The sequence below is a fragment of the Protopterus annectens genome, chromosome 1.part2 (genome assembly GCF_019279795.1).
Source record: "Protopterus annectens isolate FY-2018-M chromosome 1.part2, PAN1.0, whole genome shotgun sequence".
Classification (NCBI taxonomy): Eukaryota; Metazoa; Chordata; order Ceratodontiformes; family Protopteridae; genus Protopterus; species Protopterus annectens.
Genome location: NC_056727.1, coordinates 675,258,475 through 675,283,698, shown reverse-complemented (window position 1 = coordinate 675,283,698; position 25,224 = coordinate 675,258,475). Strand labels below are relative to the sequence as shown.

Sequence of the window (25,224 nt, the reverse complement as noted above, 5' to 3'; positions counted from 1 at the left end):
TGCATTTGGTCTGTGGGCCACTTGCCCTGTATACATTTTCCTGCCATGTGTGCTCCCCAGGCATAATCCGATGCATCTGTTAGTGTCTGCCTGGCTGTGGGTAAAGTGAAAGGCTGTCCCTTGTTGTGGTGACAGGCCAGTGCCCTCCATCGAAACTCTTGTTGCAGGCAGGGAATGAGAGTAATTATTGCTTCCAGGCTGTGGCAATGTTGAGTCCAAACACTTTTTAGATACCACTGTAGCTTCCTCATATGCAGTCTTGCATATGGAATTAGCAGGATGCTGGATGCCATGAAGCCCAAAGCCTGCAGAATTCTTCTTGCAGGTTGCCATCATTTGAAAGTAATGAGTCAGTTGCCTTTGTTTGTCTGGCGTGAGATAGGCCATCTGGGCAGTTGCATTTAAGCTTGCACCCAAGAATATTATCTCTTGAGAGGGCACTAGTTCTGATTTCTTTTCGTTTACTGTGTACCCTAGGCAAATTAGTAATCTTTTTACAAATGCCAGATGCTTTAGTAGAATGTCCTTGCTGTCCGCTTGAATAAGGCAGTCGTCCAAGTAGGGATATATTTGAATTCCTTTTTGTCTGCAAAATGCAATTACTGGTGCCGAGCATTTTGTAAAGACCCTGTGCGCAGTAGATAAGCCAAAGGGCAGTGCAGAGAATTGGTAATGCATTGAGCCAGCTGTGAATTTGAGGTATCTTCCGCAAGATTGTCTGATTGGGACATGCAGGTATGCCTCTTTGAGGTCCAAGGCACGTAGCTAAGCCCTCTTGCCAACATTTTGAATTTTGGAACGTCCAGGAAAGTATTTGGAGTAGACAGGTCCAGTATTGGTCTCCAAGCTTTGTCCTTTCTGGGTACCAAGAAAAGTCTCGAGTAAAATCCTTGTCCCTGCTCTTGCTGTGGTACTTTTTGGATAGCCCCCATGTCCATGAGAGCAGAAATTTGTTTTTGTGCCTCTGCCCATTAATTGTGTGGCAGGTCTGGCATACCTTTTGACCTTGGTAGGGTGTGAAAGTGGAACCTGTAACCCTGGGAAACAATATTCAGTGTACCCATTTATCCTGGGTGATCATGTGCCAATTTTGTGAGAAAAGTGCTAGTTTTCCCCCTAAGGGTGCTGCCAAAAGGTAAGAGCTTGGCATTGGTAGAGGAAAGTCATTGGGACTGTTTCCTATAAGGTTGTGATTTGTATTCTCTGCCTTTGGGGGCTGAAGCACCCCATTGCTTAGGTCTGTATGAGCCTTGGGGCTGAGATCTGCCTCTTGGGCATCTGTATCTGCCCCTTTGTGGCCTGTCTGACACTGGAAAGGACCAATTTTTAGATGGCCAGTTCCTGCTAAATCTGGGTGGCTGAACCTGTAAGAAATCCTTTACTGTCTGCATTGATTTTGCTTTATCCTCCATTTTCTTTAACACCTCTTCTGCCTTAACACCAAACAAAGAATCATGTTGTAATGGAGCATCCAACAATTTTGCTTTAACATGATCAGGTAAACTTTGTTCTTTTAACCAAGCATGCCTTCGAATGACAGAACCTGTAACTGCGGCTCTGCAAGAAACCTCTAATGAATCAAAACCACTTTGCAAAGTATGTTTTCCCACTTGTTCAGCTGCATGCAATAAATCCTGCATTTCCTTTTTTTCAGAACATTCTGAGCTTGTAAGCATTTTCTGTTTTAGCAAAGACATTGGGTATTGTTGATATTTAAGCATGTGAAACTGGCAGTTTAAAGCCCTTACAGCTAAAGTAGCAGAGGTGTAAAATTTTTTCCCCCATCTGTCAAGTGCTCTAGAATCCCTATCAGAGGGAACAGGGTTTTTTGCAGTGGAAGCCTTGACCCCTTTGGGACCCTGAAAAATTGTTTCTGGGTCAGCAGCAGGGTTTTTATAAAGAAATTTATGAGAATCTGGGACCCTGTAGTACCTATCTGGCTTAACAGGTGCAGGGGTAAAGAATCAGGAGACAAACTGGATTCAGAAAATACATCATCAACAATATCTAGTACAGGGGGAATAGCAAGGGGCCTGTGCTGAGGCAGTAAAAGAAAGTCTCTGAGCCTCTTCTTGGATTCTGAATAATCCTGGCTCTCCCAATGGAAATGCTCCCTCATGGTGTGCAGGGTTTCCCCAAAAGAGCAATCCTCAGGAGGAGAGGCTGAAGGGATAGATTCTTCAGCGTCAGAGTCCTCATAGGGAGGAAGAGAATATCCCTGTTCTGAAGAGGAATCAGAGGAAATAGAAACCTGGCCAGAGGAATCATAGTCAGTATCTGGCCTAGGCCTTTTATCAGGAGGGGGATGGGAACCCCTGATCAGAGTAATTAAATCCTCGGCCATTTTAAGCATCTGTTTCTTTGGCATGGATGACTGTCCAGGTGAATGCTGTACTTGTTTCTTTGTCTTTAAAGGTGTTTTGGACTTTGCCTTGGCTGCTGAAGTGGTCTTGATAGTAAGCTGTGAAGATCTGAAAACACACTCAGAAGCCGATACCTGCTCAGCGGCTCCGGACCCATCTGAGGGAATAGTTTCCATAGGCCCAATACCTTGAGTTTCCAGAGGCCTATTTGTCTCCACGTGGGAGTCGGAGGCGGCCTGTGGCTCTAGGAAGCGGGTGTCAGGGGCTGCGAAAGCACCTCACTGAGCACCGGCGACTGGCCTAGAAGAGGCTTTGTCATCGGTTTTGGACCTTGGATGCCTGTCCTTTTCTTTGTCCTTGCGCTTTTTATAAACTCCAGGCGTCGGTTGTTCTGACGGCATTATATAGTTAAACCTTTGGCCAAAGTAGTGTAAAGAAAATCGAACCGATGCTTAATAGTTTGTTGGTTGAATCTAGCGCAAAACCGACAACTAGCAACGTCGTGGTCAGGGCCTAGGCAAGGAATACAGTAAGAATGAAAATCCTTACGAGGTATTTGCTTCCCTCAAGAATTACAATTGTTAACTTTTACTGACATCAGTCTGGAGCAAGAAAAAGTTTCCCCAACGGGGTACTTAGCTTTATTAAAGACTTTGGATCTGAAATTCAATTTCGAAAATCTCAGGAGTCGGCCGACCAGCACTTGCGAACTGCTTTTGCTTCGGGCACCGCACAGCAAGAAAGACTGAAGAAAATGGCGTCGGCTGCTTCTTTTATACCCCTGGCGCACTGACGTCAGGGAAGAGGCAACCACAACTGATGCCGGACCAGGACTTTGGAATTCAGGCTGACTGCGGGTAGCCTGCCAGCAGGATAACCAAAGTGTAATGAGTGCAATAGTGAAACACGATTAACATCTGTAGAGTTCAATCTGCTTAAATTCTGAGAGAAATTGATTTTGTTATGGTGACCAATTGCAGTCCTGTAGACTCCGTATTGTAGGGAACTGTAGAGTTCAATCTGCTTAAATGCTGAGAGAAAATAATTTTGTTATGGTGACCAATTGCAGTCCTGTAGACTCCGTTTTATATATATACATACATACATACACACACACATACATACACACACATCTACATATATATATATACATACACACATACGTACACATACATACTTTCCTTTTTTTTTTCTTTTTATTAGTTGTTCTTTGAAATGAGGATAGTACTTAAACTAAGTGTTTGGAGTACTTCTGGACTGCTTTAATGTACTTTAAGACGTTTTAACATTCCAATTTCTAACATTTCTACTATGCACAGTACTCAATAGAAACAAGGTTAGAGAGAGAGGAAAAAAAAGTACTTAGATTATACTCTATTTTGGAAACGTATATGTCTAAACATTTATATACATGACTATAGTAAATGTATGGTATTATATGTATATACATGAATTAATGACAAACTTAAAAGACATATATACTAAAATAACTGAAAGTATTTGAAGTTGTGCATTTACATGGGCATGAAGACAATGTTTTACTCATAAGTCACTAGATTTAGATTTAGAGTTTCTAGTTGAAAAAAAATATTATTTTTTAAGCTTTTTCTTTTTTTCCAATGCTTTCCAACTGTCATTTTCTGCTAATCTTTTAAGATTTGCACTTGCCCAGTCCATTTCTTCTAATTTTTCAATAATGTTATTAGATTTTATGAAAATAAGGGCAATATCCAGTTCTTCAAATGTTTTGATGCCATCTTGTAAGATTTTAAGTCCAGCAGGGAATAATAGATGAGTTTTTATTTGTGATTTTTTGAGTTCCTTAATTAATGGTAAAAATTGTTTTCTTTTTGTTATTACTAGCGGAGAACAGTCATTGTCAAAATGAATGGTGTTGTGATTTAATTTAATTGGTGCTTTTGCCCAGGCTGTTTTAAGTACTAGTTCTTTGACATATGTTGATACAAATCTCACTATTACTGATTTAGATGAATTATTCTTACTTGTTTTGGATGTAGTCAAGGATTTGTACGTCCTCTCAATGCCATAGGAAAAGGATTCTGGTAGGTCTAAGACTTCTTGTATCCAAGATGTTAGGAATCTGGGTAGATTATTACCTTCTATATTATCTGGTAAGCCAAATATTCTGATATTGTTCCTGTGTGACCGGTTCTCCAGATCATCCACTTTAGATTGTAAAAATGTATTTTGCTTAATTAAGTACTCTATATTGGTCTCACTTTTAAGTACTCTGCTGTCAATGTCATTAAGTGCTAGTTCAAAACCTGACATTTGAGTTTTTTGTATTTGTAGATCTTCATGAATCTTTTCCATTTGTTTTGTACAGTCTTTTTTAAATATATCCAATTTTAGATCCATTTTATCCAGTTTGGTAAATAAATCCGATATGCTGGTTAGCAATGATTGTAAATCCTTTCTGAGAGAGGTTTCTTGGTGTGCTGTTTTTGAAGTAGCCATTCTACTGTTGGTGAAGAGATAATAAATCCAAAGTATTTTTGACAGGAAAATCACTGAATTTCTTCAAAATTTTTATATGTGGTCGTAGATCTCGTTAAGTAGATTAAGTTGATGAAGAAATTAACCTTCTCAAATAACTTTTGGCCAATAATTCCTGTCATACAAATATTTTATAGACAGAGCTGAGTAGAACTGCTGCTATTCAGAGCACATCTTGGCCACGCCCCCTCTTAGGAACTGTTTGATCAATGGGTGTGATAATAGGGGCTGCTCAGTGGGAAAATTAGCAGAGATAGCAGAGGCATGACTTTTAACAGAGGAAAAAGAGAGGCCACTGTGTAGTAGCTCAGCTAAGTAATCCAGGATGAGAGCGAGGGAAGACTGTGCTGTATTGGCTCCCTTAGCCTGAATCCAGGTGCAGAACCTTTTCCATTTGTCAGCATAAGACTTTCTAGTGCTAGGGTGTCTGGCCTCATGTATAACATCTAGAACCTGTTTACTGAGGTTGGCAGATTGATTGGGGGTTAGGGAATAAGCCAAACTGAGTGTCTGCAAATGGGGATGCATGAATTCCCTTTCCCTCTGGGTCAGGAGGTTTGCAATTTGAGGAAGATGCCATGGTGGCAGTGGGGACAGGCTGCGCAGCAAGGGGTACCAGCGCTGGAGAGGCAAGTCTGGAGCTATAAGAATTGTCCTTGGTTTTTCCTCCTTTATTTTGAGCAGTACCCTGGGGATGAGAGGTACTGGAGGAAAAGCACAGACTGATAGATTGAGGACAGGGCATCCACTTTCCAAGCCATGCAGTGATGCTCCCTGGTGCAGAATTTGCTGAGCTGATGGTTGGTGTGGGAGACAAAGAGGTCGACCTTCTGGGGTTCCCCATTTCTGAGTTATTAGGGTGATGGTTTTTCTGTTGAGCTGCCACTCATGTGGGTCCAGAAGATTTCTGCTTAATTGGTCTGCCAGATAGTTGAGAGAACCTAGTAGGAATTGTGCTAACAGGTGGAGTTGCATGGCAGAGGCTGTGTGCCAAAGGGTCATGGCCAGCCTGCATAGAGGGTAGGAGTGAGTCCCTCCCAGCTTGTTGATATACCACATTACAGTGGTGTCTGTTTTGATCAGGAGAGCCCCTGGGGAGAGAAGGGGCTTGAAAGGTATCAAGGCGTGCTGGACAGCTATCATCTCTTTTTGGTTGATGTGCAGAGGGATTTGCTGTGGGCTCCATTGGCCCTGTATGCACCTGCCATCCAGCTGTGCACCCAAGGCATAGTCTGATGCATCTGCGGTGAGGGCCTGGGTGTTGGTGGGTGGTGAGAAAGGTAGTCCCTTGTTGTGGGAGCATGCTGTTGCCCAGCAAAGAAAATCTTTTCTGAGGCAAGGAACTATAGGTATAAGAGTCTCCAGATCTTGAGAGTGTTGACACCAAAGCCTTTTAAGGTACCATTGAAGTTTCCTCATATGCAGTCTGGCATATGGAATGAGTAGTATGCAAGATGCCACAAACTCCAGAGCTTGCAGGATCTTCCTTGCAGATAGCTGGGGTCTGGTGGTTAGTTGAGAGAAGTTGGCTGTCAGGAAATTTTGCTTTTCTGGTTTAAGGAATGCCATCTGTGATGCTGTGTCCAGGTTTGCTCTCAGGAATATAATCCTTTGGGTGGGCACCTGTTTGGATTTCTTTTAGTTGATTGTGTACCCTAGGGAGGTTAGTACGGACTTTACAAAGGCCAGGTGCTTGAGCAGCTTTTCCCAGCTGTCTGCCTGAATTAGGCAGTTGTCTAAGTATGGGTAAATCTGGATATTCCTTTGTATGCAAAAGGCAATGGCCGGAGCCAGACATTTTGCGAAAACTCTGGGAGCAGTAGATAAGCCAAAGGGAAGCACAGAGAACTGAAAGTGCTGAGATCCTGCCCTGAAACTGAGATATTTCCTGCATGATTCCCTGATAGGAATATGGAGGTAGGCCTCTTTTAGATCTAGGGTGGCTAGCCAAGCATCTATGGAGAGCATGGGTAGCAGCTGCTGGAGGGTGAGCATTTTGAATTTTGGGATCACCAGGAAGGTGTTTAGACTGGACAGATCGAGGATGGGGCACCAAGTGCCCTCTTTTCTGGGTACCAGAAAAAGTCTGAAGTAGACACCTTGGCCTCTCTGTTCTACAGGAATGTGCTCTGCTGCCCTCATAGAGAGCAGGAAAGGAAAGGACTTGCTTTTGCACCCCTGCCCACTGGTTTGGGGGTAGATCTGGGAACCCTTTTGGGGTAGGAAGGGTGTGGAAAGAAAATTTGTATCCCTGGGACACTATGTTGAGAACCCAGCTGTCGTTGGTAATGGTGGCCCAGGTGCTTGTGTGAAAGGAGAGTTTTCCTCCTAGGGGTAAGTGAAGGTGGGCAGAGGGAGGGGGTGGGGGAGGTGAGTCACTGTGAGCTCTTACCATAAGGGGGTGGCTTAGAACTTCCTGGTTTTGAAGTGTAGGTAGTCCACTGCTTAGATCTCTACAGTCCCTGTGGCTGCTGTCTGGGGGGGGGGGGGGGGGGCTGGGCTGGACTTACAATGGGAGCAGGAAAGGACCAGTGCTTGGTGGGACAATGCCTGCTGAACCTGGGTGGCTGGACCTGTAAGAAATCCTTAACTGTCCGCATAGATTTTGCTTTTTCTTCCATCTTTTTTTAAGACCTCTTCTGCCTTTGTGCCAAACAAGCTGTCTTTGTGCAAGGGGACATCCAACAATTTAGATTTGACATGGTCTGGCAAGGGCTGTTCCTTAAGACATGCACATGCCCACTAATGACAGATCTGGTGACTGCTGCCCTGCAAGAAGCTTATAGGGCATCAACACCACAGTGCAAGGTGTGTTTAGTTACTTGATTTGCAGAATGCATTAACTCTTGTAACTCTTTTCTGCGTTGAACAAAGCACAGAAGCGATAGTGGGGGACATCACGGTCTGGGCCTAAACAAGTGACGCAGTAAGAATGAAAGTCTCGGTGAGGTATTTGCTTTCCACAGGCAAGACAATTGTTAACTTTTTCTGACATCGGTTAGTGCAAGGAAAAAGGATCCCCAATGGAGTACTTAGCTTTAGAAGACTTCAGCTTCAAATCGGTAGACAAAACTCAGGTAGCGGACAACCGGCACTTGTGCAAACTGCTTCTGCTTCGGGCTCCACGGCAAGAAAGGCTGATGTAATGGCGTCGGCTGCCTTACTTTATACTACTGATGACTTGATGTCAGTCCTGAAGTGACAGCAACTGACGCAGAAATACTAAGCCTCTGGTATTCGGGCTGGCCGAGGGCTACCCTGGCAGGGATAACCCAAATGTGATGACTGCAACAGCGAAACACGAAGAACATCTGGGCTAGGCTAGACAGAATTTATATTTCACAAGAATAAGTGCATTTCATTGAAGGTTTTGATATGCATCCAATAGCTAGTTCAGATCACAGTTCAACAGTAACTAAAATAAAAATGCATGGTAATGACATAAAAATGAGACACTGGTGCTTTTCTACCTAACTGTTGAAAAGGGAGGAAATTACAGAATAGATGGTGAAAATTATTCAGGAGTTATTAGAGAAGATAGAAATTTCTTCTGAAAATATAGCTAGGGAGTGGGATAAAATTAAAGTGGAATTTAAAATAGGGTGGAAGGAAAAGAAAGAGAGATATGGTTAAGAAGTAACAAGAATTATTTAGAGGGACTAACAAAGATTAAAGTATTATTGACTAAGGGGAATCTCACAGAACAAGAGGAGGAGCAATTGCAGAATACAAACAGAAAATAAGGGATTATCTTGACAATATGCATGAGTTTAAAAAGACTGCTGTCAAGCAACTGTTTTTTTTTTTTAAATAAGTCCAGAGCACAAAAAACTTTTAGCACAATGACTCGGGCAAAAGAAAGCAGAAAGGGTGGTCTCCAGGCTTAGGGATTCTATAACAAGGAAGTTAACAAGACATTCTGTAGAGGTACTGCTAATACTTCGGAAATTTTATGAAAATCTGTAGAAGGCTGAGAAATATGGAAATCAATAAAAGATACAACTGAAATGTTTATGGAAGAATTAAATATACCAAAGTTAGAGGCAGATGAGGCTCAACTACTAACAGGACAGGAGGAGATGAGATAAAAATGGTGATGTATAACCCAATCAGCAGGAAAGCCCCAAGGAATAGATGGTATTCCCGTGGAAGGTTGGAAGGTAGGAGGGAAAAGCTGAGAAAGATCTGGAAGATTTTGTTTAACAGTATTTTAAGAGGAGGAGAAGCACCAACATCCTGGAAGAAAGTGGTGGCAGCTGTAATACCTAAAGAGGTAAAGACCCATCAGATCCAGCTTCATATAAGCCCATTTCAATTCAAAACCATGATTATAGAGTATTTATGTGTATAAAGGCAAAAAGAATGGCAAAGGTGATGCCAAAATTGATAGTTATAGCAAACGTGATATCAAAATTGATAGTTATAGATCAATGTGGTTTTGTGGAAGAAAGGCAAACATTTGACAACATTAAAAGAACAGTGTTGATCCAGAAAGCAGAATATAAGAAAATACCTCTGTTGCTGGTGGTTCTTGATGCAGAGAAAGCATTTGACAGAATAAGCTGGTATTTTATGTGCAGGGCAATGGAAGCATTTGCATTCACTGATAAAATTATAAGGTTGATTAGGAGTGTGTATATACATATACATATATATATATATATATATATATATATATATATATATATATATATACATATACATATATGAGGGATCAAGGGACTGGTGGCAAAAATTAAAGTAGGTGGATTCCTCTCTGATATTTTCTGTCATAGCAGAGGAACCAAGCAGGGGTATCCTTTTTCCCCTTTATTTGCGTTATATTTAGAACCACTGGCAATGAAAATAAGGGACTCAGAAATTCAAGGATATAATTGGTGTTGTAGTCAGGAAAAGCTGGCTTTATTTATATATGATATTTTATAGTTGATAAAACCAGAAAAGCACATTTCAGTGTTGTTGAACGTTTTGAAACGGTTTCAAGTGTTTTGGAGCTACAAAATTTAAGAAGCTAAAACAAAGGCAATAACTGTAAACAATGAACCCACACACAAATTGGTAGAGGAATATCCATACTTATGTGAACATGATAAAATGAAGTACTTTGGTGTATGGTTTTAAAAGGATTCTGTTGTGACAGCTAAGGATATGTGGAAAGAGACTAAAGAGAAGATAATACAAAAACTGAGAAATTGGAAGCTCTGTTTTATGGATATGGATAGCAAGATACAAGCAGTTAAAATGTTTTAGTCCCTTTAGTTTTATAAACAGGTCAGGCATATTTTAATCAACCAAAGGCAAAGTTGTGGATAACAAATAATGAAGAGCTGAAGGATTTTATCTGGGAGGGGAAGATGGCAAGATTCATGTGGTATAAACAGATTTTTCCAACAGAATAAGGTATTCGGTATTACCTGATTTGAAGGGGCATTTCAGAGCTACACAGTTAAGGCTCCTTATACATAGCACAAGCAGACAGCTACAATTCAATGTAGAAAGGGATGATTATGAAACTGGAGGAAGCTCAAGAAACAAGGGCAGACTGAGATTTTGGATGCAGATCCTTAAGGAGAGCAACAATAACCATACAAAATATTATATTCATAAAGTAGCAGAAAGTATTCTAAGAACTAAGCCAACATGGGAATTGAGAAATGAGATTCTGATGATAGGGATGACTATAATTAGAGATACAGACAGGCAAGAGGGGGGATGGAATTTATTGGAGAAAACTGGCAAAGGAACCAAGGTACTGGGAGCAAATAATTAGAAAGGAAAGATAATACAATGGGAGGATGCCTTTTAGTTATGTACTCACCATAACTTCAGATGTTTGGGATCCACAAGGCAGGGGAAGGAGGGTGGGTATATGGAATGTAGGCGATGGATCCCAAACCTTGGAATGAAAAGCTATAGAGTAGCCATAGCTCTGGTAGAGTGAGCTGATATGATATTGTAAGTTGCTTATCTGGCAAGAAATATAAGCCTGAGTTATGCAATCTCTAATCCATTTGGAAAGCTTTGTGATTTTTTTACCCAATTTATTATCTGAGAAGGACACAACAACACAAACTGACTTCACGGTTGCTGAGTCCTGTCTAAATAGAAGCGAATTGCCTGTGAAACATCCAATTATTAGTGTATTCTGCTTCATTGGAGAAATTTGGGAAGAAAGAAAACTGGTAAGAGACAGAGCTGGAGAGAGATTAGAACAAACAGACCTAGACCTTTAAGGAGATGGGCCTAAGAATACTCTAGGGTCCCGTGAAAATCATACGTAGTTTTGGATGGACAGGGCTACTGGTGGCTCTGGAAACTCTTCTTGTGCAAGTAAGTAATTGCAGATCAAGTTTTTTCTTTTAAGTTGCATGTTTCTGTAATCATGATGGGATGATTGAGGGGAAGGGAAAGGACCCATTGAGTCGACAATAGCCACTGAAGAAGTCCTCTTTGAGTCTATCTCTGCTCCTATGAACCTTACGCCTGAGAGGGCAAGCACACAGACTTTGACCTTGAATGTAATCCCAGGGTGACACCTAGGAGATGGTGGCTTTGCTTTGAGGCTGTCCATTGCAGATGCCTGGTGGTGGCAGTCAGCAGTCCCAGATAGGGAAACACACTTTGGGGAAGACTTCCTCATAGCCGGGCCAGCCACTACTGCCAAACACTTGGTGAACACCCTGGCTGTAGAGACCAAAGGGCAGTGCACCATGCTCTAGACTCCCTTATTGGGAGGATGGGACGCGCCTGAAGCCTCTGCCACCCTGTTGTGTAGCAGATGCCACCACCATGGCATACAGAACCCATCAGTCAGAATGTAGGCGAGATAGGATCACATAACATCAAGCATTTATTTGGATTGCAGGCTAGGGATTGCCTTCGCAGTCAAGGACTGATATCAGAGTATAAGCAAAGAGAAAGAAATAGGAGGATCCTAAGTAAAAGACCAGCACAGGCAGAGTTTTTAGTAGAATCTATAACAGAAGTTGCTCTTAAAAAGGAATAATTAGTACAGCATATAAAATATTGCATGATAAATAAAAGAATCAACCAGAAGAGGTTAGAAAGGATTGGGAAAAGAGATTGGATAAGCAATTCACAAAGAATGAATGAGGGAATTTATGTGTGTCTCCCAAATATGCAACAAAGGCTGGAAGATTTAGGATCTTTGCTTAGAAGTGTTTACATAGGTGTTTTTATATCCAAGTAGATTTCAAAGATTTTTCCTCAGGTAAACAGCAAATGTTGGAGGTGTGATGGGGAAAAACGAGGTAACTGGAAACATATTTAATGAGAGTGTAATGATTTGGCAGACTTTAAAAATTCCTTACAGACTACTCTATCAGAAATACTGGGTGAGCAAATTTGGTATAACTAAGGAAAGAATTTTTTGAGATATGATACAGAATCAGAATTGCCTAGACGTAGTAAGGCCTTGCTGAGTCTAATTATGGTGGCTCCCAAAAAAGCATTTAATAGAAAATAGAAGTCAAAGTCTAAACCAACTGTACTAGAAGTAGTGAATATGGTAACAGAGATAAAACAACTGGAAATGTGATCTTTAGAAAAGGGTAGAAGCAAATTACATAGAGAAAATGGGAATTGTGGGATTAGTACATGCAGAATAACATTTTGGAGGAGGAAAAGGTTTAAAAGAAGGCAAGATTTGAATGAGCTATGTAATGTTTAACTGACAATAACTGGATATATTATAAGTGATGTATAATGTTTTCAGCTTAAAATGTCAAAATGGTTTGTTTTCATTTATACAAATGTATGATTGCCTGTGTCATAACTGATAATTTAATAGAGATGTTTCTTGCTTAAAAAAGAACTGTGTATTGCAAACATACATTAACACTGGTCTTGAAAACATGTACACATTTAGGCATAAAATAAAGTTTTAAAAAATAATTGAAACATAATACTTACCTCTTCTACATTGACACAATGCACCCAAGCCATGTGTAAAATGAAAGCACACATCCATCAACTCCTTGCTTAACGTTAGTGTGCCAGGATCTAACAGGTGCAAGATAAACCTTATTCCAGCAAAACCAAAGGCACTGATTCAACATACTGACTTTAATAAAAAAAGTAGAAAAATGCCACTGCTTGAAAATATAAAACCATCTGCAAGTACAGATAACTAAACTGCAGTGACTTAAAAAGCTTATAATACTCCCAAAAGATGGAAAAAGCATTGCTTATAAGTAAACCTATATTTTTTTCAGATTTCCTAACAAATATGCTCAAAAGACCATATAAATATTAATTTAAAGTAAGAATTTATTCATCAGAATATGATGGTTTACAATATTTTAATGCAAATATGTTACAGAAGATGGATAATTTATGTGGAAACCTGGAGAGTATTCCACTTGCTGCTGTCCCCTGATCTTCCCATTTTTTTCCTCCTTAGAATCCACCAGGTTTGTTTTGCAGTTTCTTACACTCACTGCAAGACAGTCTTTTGATAGGATAATGTGCTATAAGCTCTAAGTACAAATATAATAGACATCTAAACCCAGTTAAGAAAACATGTCCAAGAAGTGAAAGTTATGTACTTACCATAATGCTAGATCCATCTTGTCTTTTGTCCATCTCAACCTGTGGGTTATTGGATACGACTTCAGAAGCTTGCCTCTGAAGCTCCAACTCCCTTCCCATAATAGTCTGTGTTACTACGTCTCCTCAATTGGAGTTTATCCTTCTCATATCTGGCCTGTACCTGAAATGTTACCCAAGATAAAACAGAGGCCTAGACCAAGAAGGTCCATAACAACTGACTTTGGACCAGCCTGCAAGGTCAGTGACAACTGGAAGGGGAGCCTGCTGCATTTCACTACATATACAGTTTTGCTTAAAAAGGTCATTTTTCCATATTTTACATTTCTTTAAATCACAGTACATTTACATAAAATATACTTTCCACAATAAAACAAAATTTTGGTTGCCCTTCCAAAACATAGTATATTCCCGATGTGCCCAAGTCTTATTGCATGCATGTACAATGAGTCATTTCCCACTATCCAGTACATAAGTCTACCACTGATTCGGGTTCCAATAGCAGTTCTTTCTATTTTGCTACATAAAATTCACTTAATGTTCTGTTCTACAATTGCTTCATGTGTGTTATGCACTTGGATTATTCTGCATGTACACAAGATTAAATTTATCCACTCATAGTCACTCAAAGGAAAGGCACTTCTTAAGATTCTAAAAGAGGAACAAGTCTAAACCCATAGCATCTACAAAACTTGCATCAAACAGACATACAGTACACACACACACACACACACACACACACACACACACACACACACACACACACACACACACACACACACACAGTCTCAAAATACACTTCCATACTTCTCTCACCTGCCATACTCAATTTGTTTCCTTACTCAGGTGCTGACTTCAGCACACTCTCCATATAGTCTCCACTCTTTCATCACCAGTTATTAGGCACTGCACTGACAGCTCTGCACAATGCTTCTCCAAACTGCTTGCCTGTGTCAGAACTTTTCCATTATCTCAGAGGAAAAAGTAGATAATAGACTGTCCAGAATTTTATAAAGCTTCAACAAGACAAGGTATATGTTCACTAGTTTATGACTCTATACAGTCTAATACACCATCTCCTTCTACGACTTTCCACTGCTACTTCCATTCTCCTGTACTAGACAAGTGCCACAACAATTCTGGCAACCAAGTACAGGAATTTCCAAGGTATCCCAGCCAAACCTTTCTTATCTCAACACATATCACCATAAGTCTTTTCTGAAAACAGACCAACTCTCTATGATATGGACTAATATAATTAACAAAAATAAACAATACTCCTTGCAGTCTGTTAGCTATTTTGCTATCCAGATTACTACTCTTGGATTCACTTCTAAGTTGACAAACAATTTTTTTGTAAAAAAAAAAAAAAAAAAAAAAAAAAAAAAATATGGTATTTGTTAAGGCTAAATGTGGAATACATGAGAACTATGCATTTTGACTTTCTTACATTTATTTATGAAAGTAAAATGATCTTTCCTGTTACAGACAGAAACGATACCACTAAGAAGTATTCTTCCTGAAAACAACATAAGAGTGGAGTACACTACACCCGCCTCCCAACATTATATTTGTACCCTGAATATATCAATTCTCAAAATGGAGCAGTTTCATGGAATCCTTAAAGAGGAGATGCTTTCAAGTCTGCAGAGACCTTCTCTATCATTTAGCTGTCAAAAATCATACAACTGAAGAAACAAATGCAAGTAATTTGGGCTCACAAAGAATGTAATTATACACCTCAGGATGCAACACCATCAAACACAATGACATACTCATAGAGGCCAATCACACAGAAACATAGACAACTACTTTGATCATCAGGACAACTGTTTGTTTTTTCTAGCATGGCTTCCTAAACAAAAAAAAAACATGCTGCCTTGATAACTGATAAAACCGTCCTTTCCCATTCACTGTACCTTACTGTTCTCCTTTTCTTGTGATTCTAGACGACATTGTGTTTCTTCTAACTGATTAGTTAGGGTGCTCTTCTCCCTCACGATTCTTTCTAATTGAGCTTCAATGCTGGCTAAATTTTTTGTTAATGACATCACCTGGAAGAATAAAATAACATAAAAACATAAAATTAGAAGGTGTTAGGCTAACATGACCATTAGAAACCATCACTGTAGTATCTAGTGTACTCATGCTGACTACAGAAATTAAAGAACTACTGGATCCTTCAAACCCAAGGTATCAGGCCCTTTCCATTTCTGTCAATTATGAATATTTTGTTGTGTCTGCAGACCTGCTGTTACTTATAATGATAATGTAATGCATCGATACAATATAGAAAGAGGCAAAGACACTAAAGGTCTGAGCTACTTATTAATTGCTTGGGTTCTAGAAAGTACAGTTATGTACACTTATCATAAATGTAGATGTTCGAGTGTATTCACTGTTGTAGTCATCACCTGTGTGTGATCCCTGCTGTGGTAGCCCTCGGCCGGCCCAAATACCAGAGTCAATGTTTTTCTGTGTCGGCTGCTGTCGCCTGTAGTCTGTCATCAGGTCGTCAGTGCTATAAAGCAAGGCAGCCAACGCCATTACATCAGTTTTCTTGCCCTAACCCGTCAGAAGCACAAGGAAATATGGTAGAGAGGCCCTGGTGGCAAAGAGCCACAGTGGGAAGCTTATGTCCCCCTAGGGAAAGAGGACATAAGGGGGAAGGAGGGAGGGAAACAAGGACTGCAACAGTGAATACACTTGAAAATATACATTTATGGTAAGTGTACACAACTGTACTATGTTCTTCATGTTTCACTGTTGCAGTCATCACCTGTGGGAGGATTCCCAAAGCTTAGGAGAGGGTGTCAGGATTAGTTAGAGCCCTATGCATGGGTCAGCAAGCCCTGCATAAGCAAACCCTGCCCTTGCCTTAGAGAAAAGAGGTAGGTGGTAATGCTTTGTAAAGGTATGGACAGAGGCAGCTTCCAAAATGTCCCTGGTGGAAACTCCTCTGAGGAATGCTGTGGAAGTGGAGGATGCCCTAGTGGAATGGGTATGAACAGACTTAGGGTGTGGTTTCCCATGTAGTCTGTAGCAGAAATGAATACAGTGTGATATCCATTTGTAAATGGTTTGTTTGGAAATGGGCTTCCCCTCTGCCCCTGTGGCAAAACTGACAAGAAGCTGGTCTGTTTTTCTGAAGGGTTTAGTACGGTCCAGGTAGCATCTCAGTTGTCTGCGCGTGTCTAGAGAGTGCAGCATTCTTTCCCCCCTGATTTGAGAGTTAGGAAATAAGGTGGGCAGATATATGGCCTGATTGAGGGTCACATCAGATACCACCCTGGGCTTAAAGGAGGGGTTATTCCTTAGGGAGACCCTGTCTGCATGGAGAATGATGAGGGGCTCAACGGCCATGAGTGCCTGAAGTTCGGAAACCCTTCTGGCTGAGGTGATAGCTAGTAAGAAAGCAGTCTTCCAGGAGAGGTATTTCAATTCTGCTGAAGCAGCAGGTTCAAATGGTGGTAAGGTTAGTTTTTCTAAAACATAATTCAAGTCCCAGGCTGGCATGGGTGGCCTTCTGGGACGTCTGATATAAGAAGCCCCTCTGAGGAATTGTTTAATAAAAAGATGTGAGAAGAGGGGCTGTTCTGTTTCAAAATGTAACAGAAGAGAAGGAGAGGCCACAATTGAGTAACTCGGCTAGGTAGTCCAAAATAAGAGGGATGGAAGGTTGTGAGGTAATGCCCCCTCTAGACTGGCTCCAGTTGCAGAATCTTTTCCATTTCCCTGCGTAAGATTTTCTGGTGTTGGGCCTTCTGGCCTCTGTGATAATGTCTAGGACCTGTTTGCTTAACAGGGTCCCCCTTGTTTGCTTTTAAAGTATTAGCCATGATGACGGTTTTGAGAGTCTGCAAGTCTGGGTGCAGCACCCCCCCCCCCCACCTGGGTCAAGAGGTCTGAGACCAGGGGAAGCTGCCTGAGAGGCTGTAATGTCAGGCTGCGCAGTAAGGGGTACCAATGCTGTCTGGGCCAATCTGGAGCAATGAGGATGGCCTTTGGTCTCTCCTCACTTATCTTGATCAGTACCTTGGGAATAAGAGGCAGAGGAAGGAATGCGTACACAAAGAGGGAGTTCCAGGGGAAGGTCAAGGCAGCCACCTTCCACGCTAGTTGGTAATACTCCCTGGTACAGAAGTTTTTTAACTGGTGGTTGTGGTGTGAAGCAAAGAGATCCACCTCTGGAGTTCCCCACTCCTGAATGACTTGCAAAAAGATTTTTCGGTGGAGCTGCCATTCGTGGGGGTCCAGTAAATTTCTGCTTAGGTGGTCTGCCAGGGTGTTTTTGATCCTTGATAGGTATTGGGCAATTAGGTGTATCCCCATGGAGGAGGCTGTCAGCCAGAGATTCATGGCTAGCCTGCACATAGGGTAAGATTGGGTCCCTCCCTGTTTGTTGATATACCACGTTACTGTGGTGGTGTCTGTTTTGATAAGGAGAACCCCTGGCCTGAGATGGGGTTTGAAGGATGTCAGAGCCTTTTGTATTGCCATCATTTCCTTCTGACTGATGTGCTAGGGAAGGCGCTGGACGTCTCAAAGACCTTGGGTGCACCTGCCTGCTAGGTGAGCACCCCAAGCAATGTCTGAGGTGTCGGTGGTGATGGTCTGACCGGTAGGACGGAGGATGAAGGGGAGACCCTTGTTCTTGGCACAGGCCCCTGCCTGCCAGAGAAACTCGGCCCTTATAAAGGAGATCAGAGGGAGAGAGGTCTCTAGAGGCTGAGAGTACTGACAGCAAAGGTTCTTTAGATACCACTGTAGTTTCCTCATGTGAAGCCTGGCCAGAGGAATTAGAAGGATGTAAGATGCCATGTACCCCAAGGCTTGCAGGAACTTCCTCGCAGTGAGGTGACTTCTGGAAGCCAGCTGGGTAAAGTAGAGAGGCAGGAAGCTCTGCTTTTCTGGGGATAGGAAGGCCATTTGGCATGCTGTGTTCAGCAGTGCTCCCAAGAAAATGATCTTCCTGGAGGGTGTTTGCTTTGATTTCTTCTCATTGATGGTGGACCCTGGGGAAGTTAGGAGGGTTTTGACAAAGAGAAAGTTCTGGAGCAGCTTTTCTTTGCATTCTGCCTGAATGAGGCAGTCATCCAGATAAGGGTAAATCTGTATATTTCTCTGTCTGCAAAAAGCTATGGCCGGGGCTAAGCATTTAGTGAACACTCTGGGTGCAGTAGATAAGCCAAAGGGTAGCACAAAGACCTGAAAGTGTTGTGAGCCTGCTCTGAAGTGCAGGAATTTCTTGCAGGATTCCCTTATGGGAATGTGGAGGTAGACGTTTTTTAGGTCTAGGGTCACTAGCCAAGCATTTTCTGTCAGCATAGGCAGCAGCTGCTGCAAAGTTAGCATTCTGAATTTGAGGAACACCAGGGAGGTGTTCAGAATGGACAGATCCAGGATTGCCCTCTTTTTCTGGGAACAAGGAATAGTCTGGAATAAAAGCCTTGGCCTGTTTGATCTAAGGGTATAGGCTCTACTACCCCCTGGGATATGAGAGTTTGGACCTGTTTCAATGCCTCTGCCCACTGATTTGGAGATAAGTCCGGGTACCCTCTTGGAACTGGGAGTTCATTGGAAGAAAATTTGTATCCCTGAAAAATTATCTTTAAGACCCACTGGTCCTTTGTTACAGAAAGCAAATTTTCTTTGCAGAGAGAGAGCCTTCCTCCTAGCTTTTGGTGGGTGAAGGGAGGGCAAAAGGAGCAGACAGAGTCCTTGAGAGTTTTTCACATAGAAGGGTGGCTTAGAACTCCCTGCCTTTGGGGCAGAAGTGGTTCACTGTTTGGTTCTCTGCTGTGCCTGGGATTGGGACCTGGGTGGTCTGTCCCTACGGGGCTTACCTTTGCCCTGTCTGCTAGGTGCAGGGAAGGACCAGTGATTAGAGGGAAAGTTCCTGCTGAACCTGAGAGGTTGAACCTGAAAGAAATCTTTTACTGTCTGCATAGATTTTGCTTTGTCTTCCATCTTTTTAAGCACCTCTTCTGCTTTTGCTCCAAACAAGCGGTCCTTATCCAGAATTGCAGCATAGACTTGACATGATCAGGGAGAGGATGTTCCTTCAACCATTCATGTCTCCTAATGACAGATCCTGACACTGCTGCCCTGCTTGAGGTTCTAGGGCATCATATCCACAGTGCAATGAGTGTTTGGCCACTTGACAAGTAGAGTGCAGTAAATCTGCTAATGCTTTTGAATTGGCACAATCAGAAAAGGTGGAAATCTGTTGTTTTAGTAGTTCCAAAGTGTGCTGTTGAAATTTTAACATATGGAACTGACAGTTTAGTGCTCTGATAGCTAAGGCTGAAGAGGTGTATACTTTTTTACCCCATCTGTCCAGAGCTCTGGAATCCTTGTCAGAAGGTTTAGGATTCTTGGCAGAATTAGTCTTGGCTCCTTTAGGTCCCTGTGTAACGACCTCTGGGTCTGCAGCAGGATTTCTGTACAGGTATTTGTAAGAATCTGGTACTCTGTAATACCTGTCAGGTTTACTGGGAGCAGGTGAGAGGGCATCAGGGGCTAAGCTGGATTCATGGAAAACATCATCCACCGCCTCTAAGATAGGAGGGATGGCCAAGGATCTGTGCTGGGGCAGGTCTAGAAACTCTCTTAGTCTTTTGTTAGACTGAGGGAAGTCCTGGGATTCCCAGTGGAAATGCTCCCTGAGGATGTGAAGGGTTTCTCCAAAGGAAAGGTCTTCTGGTGGAGAGGCAGAAGGAATAGATTCCTCTGCATCTGAATCCTAATAAGCAGTAAGAGACAGTTGTTCCTCTTTAAAATCTGAATAGTCAGATTCCTCAGAATGCTGTTCTGTCAATTTCTGGAGAACGGTGTATTTTCCTTTTAGAAGTTGTGGCCTGACTACCCCTAATACGGGAGATGAGATCCTCCACCATTTTAAGCATTTATGCTTGGGGTGGTGGAGCAGGAGCAAGATGGTGGCTAGAGGCAGACTTTCTAGGAGTGGCCTGGCTTCTAGGCCTAAGGGTATCCATCGGTCGTAGAGAAACAGTACTTGGATGAGAAGACATAATTTTTTGTCTAGATTCGGTAGTTTGAGAGGTCTCCTCGTAAACCGGTGCCTGTGTTGAGACTCTGGACCCAACCGAGGCAGAGGCAGCCAATGGCTCAATAGACGAAGAATATTTCTGTAGCATAACGGACTCCAAAAAGGTCTCAGTAGAGGCCTACATAGATATCAAATCGGGCATCAGGGGCTGCGAAAGCACCTCACTGAAGTCCGAAGAACTGACGACCTGCATAACGGTAGAGTCGTCGGAAGGCTTAGCCTTTTGTGGTCTGTCTCTATCTTTATCTCTGCATTTTTTTGGTATGTCCACGGATTGTTGGCTGATGGATGCAATTTCAGAATGTGAAGACAGAAGATGAAAATACATGTCTACAAAAAGAGCTCTACAGCAAATGGTTCTTGCGTTAAAGAGGGCACAGAACCTTCAACGGGGGACGTCGTGGTCTGGGCCTAAACAAGTGACGCAGTATAAATGGAAGTCTCGGTGTGGGATCTGCTTTCCACAGGCGAGACAATTAACTTTTTTGGACATTGATTTGTGCAAGAAAAAAAGATCCCCAACAGAGTACTTAGCTTTAGACGTTTTCAGCTGAAATTCAAACTCTGTAAGTGACCAACCAGCACTCGTGCGAACTGCTTCTGCTATGGGCTTTATGGCATGAAAGACTGATGTAATGGTGTTGGCTGCCTTGCTTTATAGCACTGACGACCGGATGTCAGACTACAGGCGACAGCAGCCGATGCAGAAAAACATTGACTCTGGTATGCGTGCCAGCCGAGGGCTACCACAGCAGGGATAACCCACAGGTGATGACTGCAAAATTGAAACACGAAGAACATCTACAATTTCTTTTTCACAAAGGCATTGCATATCTAAATTTCTTGTGCACAGAAAGGGCATATATATCACTAGCAAATGAAGCACTGACATGGATATTGAATCTCAGAGTCCAGAGTGTAGTGTATGGGTGCAATACTGATATTCAGGATGCACAAAATAATGAGATGGGCATGGACTGTATGTGACCAGTATTATCTGTAGTTAGTTTTAGACTGCACAATAAACAGAAAATACAAGACCACATGATGTACATTCAGAAACTGACATGCTAAAGGTTATTAATCTTTTTACCAATTCATGCATACATTAGATCCTTTAGCTAACATTTCCTATGTTACATGAAACAGACACATCATTCTGAGATTCAAATCTAAACAAATATTTACAGCAGCAGTATGTTCAATATTAATCAGTGGCGGCTCATGCTGTTGGACTGCAGGACTGCAGCCCCTACAGCTGTACAAAAAACAAACAAAAAATAAATAAATAAAAAAAAACTTTTAATGAGTCCTGGAACTCGAATCTGAACTGCTGTTTAACCAGTCAGGATTCAGAAGAAGACATCAGTCTATAGATGCCCCAGAAGTCTATGCAGGTTACAACTGCATAGACTGCAAGGGGATCAGACTGCAAGGTCTGCAGTCTGTGCGTGCTCAAATGGAACTAGAGGCAGCGCACGCATGCATGCTCGGCATTCCATGGGAAACAGGAGCTGCTTTGAATGTGGGACTTTCAGCTGCTGCTTGTTTTGAACGGGGAAAGGTCTTTGAGCTGCTGCTTGCATTGGGAAAAACTGAATGGAGTCATTTGCATTTACAGACATTGCCGTAATGGGACTTTGCATTGAATGGAGTCATCTGCATGAGGAAACCGAACTTCAAGCTTGTTGCTTGCGGTTGTGGACATTGCCGTAACGGGACTTTGCACTCAGGTACTAGAACTAAAAGAATGCACTGTCGTATATCACTAAACGCTTTATTGTGTTTATCTGCATGCGTGGTTTCACAACAGCTCTTGTAGCAATCTAGATTTGTGAAATGTGATTTTAGAAGTAGGTCTCCATTTGCAATACCAGTATTGCCAAACTCTTTACAAAGCAAACAAAACGCATTTAGCTCCTGCCTGACAGCATTATAATATATCGTGTTTCAGTGCTCTCATCTTTTAACAAATGTCTCATTTCGGACCCCTTTCACACCCTCTTCTTGCAGGGTTTAATGTACGGGATTAATCTTGACTCATTTTAATACTGCTTGCAATGTGGTAATGACCTCAGCCGAGCATCAGAAAACACATTAATGTTACATGTATGGGAATATTTTTTTACTCCAGGGTCTGAATAAACACAGACAGGCAGTATTTGGTTTCTCCACTCCTTTGGACAAATGAAAATGTTCTGCAGGGAGTAATGTTTCAGATGCAATAAACAATGTTAGGGGAAACATGGTTCTTGTCGGGGAAAACGTTTTCTGACACCAAAGACTCCATGATCATAAATGATGAATGATTCACTAGATACACTGAGCCACAGAAACACAAGATTATCTCAGTGATTTAAATAGTTGGCTCTAAAAAGATATTTGGAGAAACCTAGCCATAAACTGACCACAAAAAAGCTTTATGTATCCTTTTTCTTTTTTTAAATATACGGTTGATGTTAACTACAGTTTGTTCTTGCATCCTTGCTATTTTATGAATTTATGAATTTTATGTAAAACATTTAACTGTTTCACGTGTGCTATGTAAGTTAAAGATAAAAGTTTGTCATTTATGACTGAGTTTGCCATTTTAGATATATAGGGTGTGTTGCTCTTTCTACACAGAAAAAAAGCAGTGTAAGTTTAAGTGCATGAAACCATCCTGAAAATATAGTTTCCATAGTAACTGAATGATAACATCCTGGACAAGATCAAATAGCAATTATAGGACTTTTGTTTGACATGTGTGATACGAATCATTGTATTTTCTGAATGAAAGCACGTTTTAAATGACTGTTTATTTGGAAAAGCATGGTCCTGGTGAGATTAAAATGCAAACAAAAAATAGCAGTGTGTAAATATTGAGGAAAATCATATGAATTTTATTTTACACACATTAAGTGTGTGCTTAGGCTGTTAAAACAAACCCCAATAAAATGTTTACAAGTAATGGAGATCTACAGTTCCCTAGCTGACAACTGTGTTTCCTATTAAAGTGATTTGATCTGTAGTCCAAGACTAGTGGGATTTAATGTGAGACCCATCAGCCATTCACTGAGTCACTTTCATGTTATTGTTAAGTACACACCACTGGCTTCATGTAATCACTGTGGGTTGCAGTGAGTACATAGAGTGATGAATTCTATTGTTTGCCTTCAGAAGCAGTAAAGGCCTAAGTACAGCATACTGTCTTTTGGGAATGGCAGACTAGAAGTTTGTTTAGGAACTTTGTGGAGAATGTAATCTTAGTAGCAGTCTTCAGGCACCTGTTGATTTCATGTGCTTTGGAATAGCTATTTAACATATGAACACAGAAGCCTTGTGTTGTCATGCAGATGACTTGTAAAAACTCAAGATTGTAACAATCCAGTAGCACTTTGAATAGAAATGTTCCCTTATTTGTAAATATAGACTACAATGGCATTGGTATAAAATATACAGCTACAGTCAAATACAGTAGTTACATTACCACTAATATGGATAAAAACAGCACTCTCACATGTTGTTTTCTAAATCCTGTTGTTGCCATGCAGAGAATATTTACATAACTAGGTAATGTATAAGCCTTGGGTATTGAAATGCATATGCAAGTATTTATAATAAAGGACAGGATTACAGTATTTCCAGAAGCTTTCTACATTTGTGTGAGATCTTTGCAGGCTTTACCAGTAAACTAAACAGAATGCCAATATATCATATATGGTCCATAACATGTGCAATAATCCTTTAAGCAATTTATCTTGAGCTTGTTTCTTGTTTGCTGTTCATTTTTTACTTTGATCATGTTTTCCCCATGAAACAAGTAGATAGTTGTCAGGCAGTAGGTCTTCTTTGGGTAAGAAACATTTTTACATGTGGGGGTATCACAGAGATTGCTACTTTCAGCATGTGACTTGGTACTTTTATAAAGCTGAATATAAAATATAATTAGAACTGCAGTGCAAGGAGAAGTGGTTTGAGTTGAGTGCTCCTTGTTTTTTATGCTCGATTTTGACTGGCATTCCAGTAATGTATTTAAAAAGGAATTTATTTTTTCATGCCTCACAACATTTTTGTTTCCATCTAGATATTAAGTAAATTGTCATATAGCCAATGCACTGAAATATTTTTTTCTTCTACACTTCATTTTGTCTTGGATTGGACTCTCAGAATGATGGTTTGGCACCCAGGGCAGCGTATTTAATTAAAGTCACAGTTTTCATGGTTTTGAGCATAGCTCTGCCCCTTTCTAGCTGGCCACACCCCTTTCCATTGGCCCCACCCATTCAACAGACTCCTGCAGCCCCCCTTTAATTTGAAGTCACCAGCCGCCACTGATATTAATAAATGTAATAATTTTTTCAGCTTTTTGAACTGTCTGATTACCTGACTTTCCAAGCAATCTTCCAAAAGTACAGTTTTGTACCTACCATAAATGTAGATGTTCGAGGATTCCCTTGCTGCAGTCCTGACAATTGGGTATAGTCCGCGTCCCAGTCGGCCCGAATACCAGAGTATAAGGCTGACGTCAGTCTAAGGCGCCATGACCGACGTCATTTCCTCAGTCTTTTCTTGCCCCAGATGTCAGAAGACCCAAAAAGACAAGTCCCAAAAACAACCTGCACCAAAAAACATGTACAATATATACAGTAATATATACAAAAATATAAGCATGTAAACTCACCTACACAACCACCCTGAAACACAGACGGGAAGGAGGGAGGG

The 25,224-nt window shown here is 41.4% G+C and overlaps 1 protein-coding gene across 1 annotated transcript in view; it reads right to left on the bottom strand.

The window, feature by feature from the left end:
- SDCCAG8 (SHH signaling and ciliogenesis regulator SDCCAG8) overlaps positions 1 to 25,224 on the bottom strand; it is a 1,727,915-nt gene that overhangs the window by 860,682 nt on the left and 842,009 nt on the right. The window contains exon 11 of the mRNA XM_044058322.1: positions 15,368 to 15,502. Coding sequence (XP_043914257.1) covers positions 15,368 to 15,502 — 135 coding nt within the window. The remainder of the gene's footprint in view (positions 1 to 15,367; positions 15,503 to 25,224) is intronic.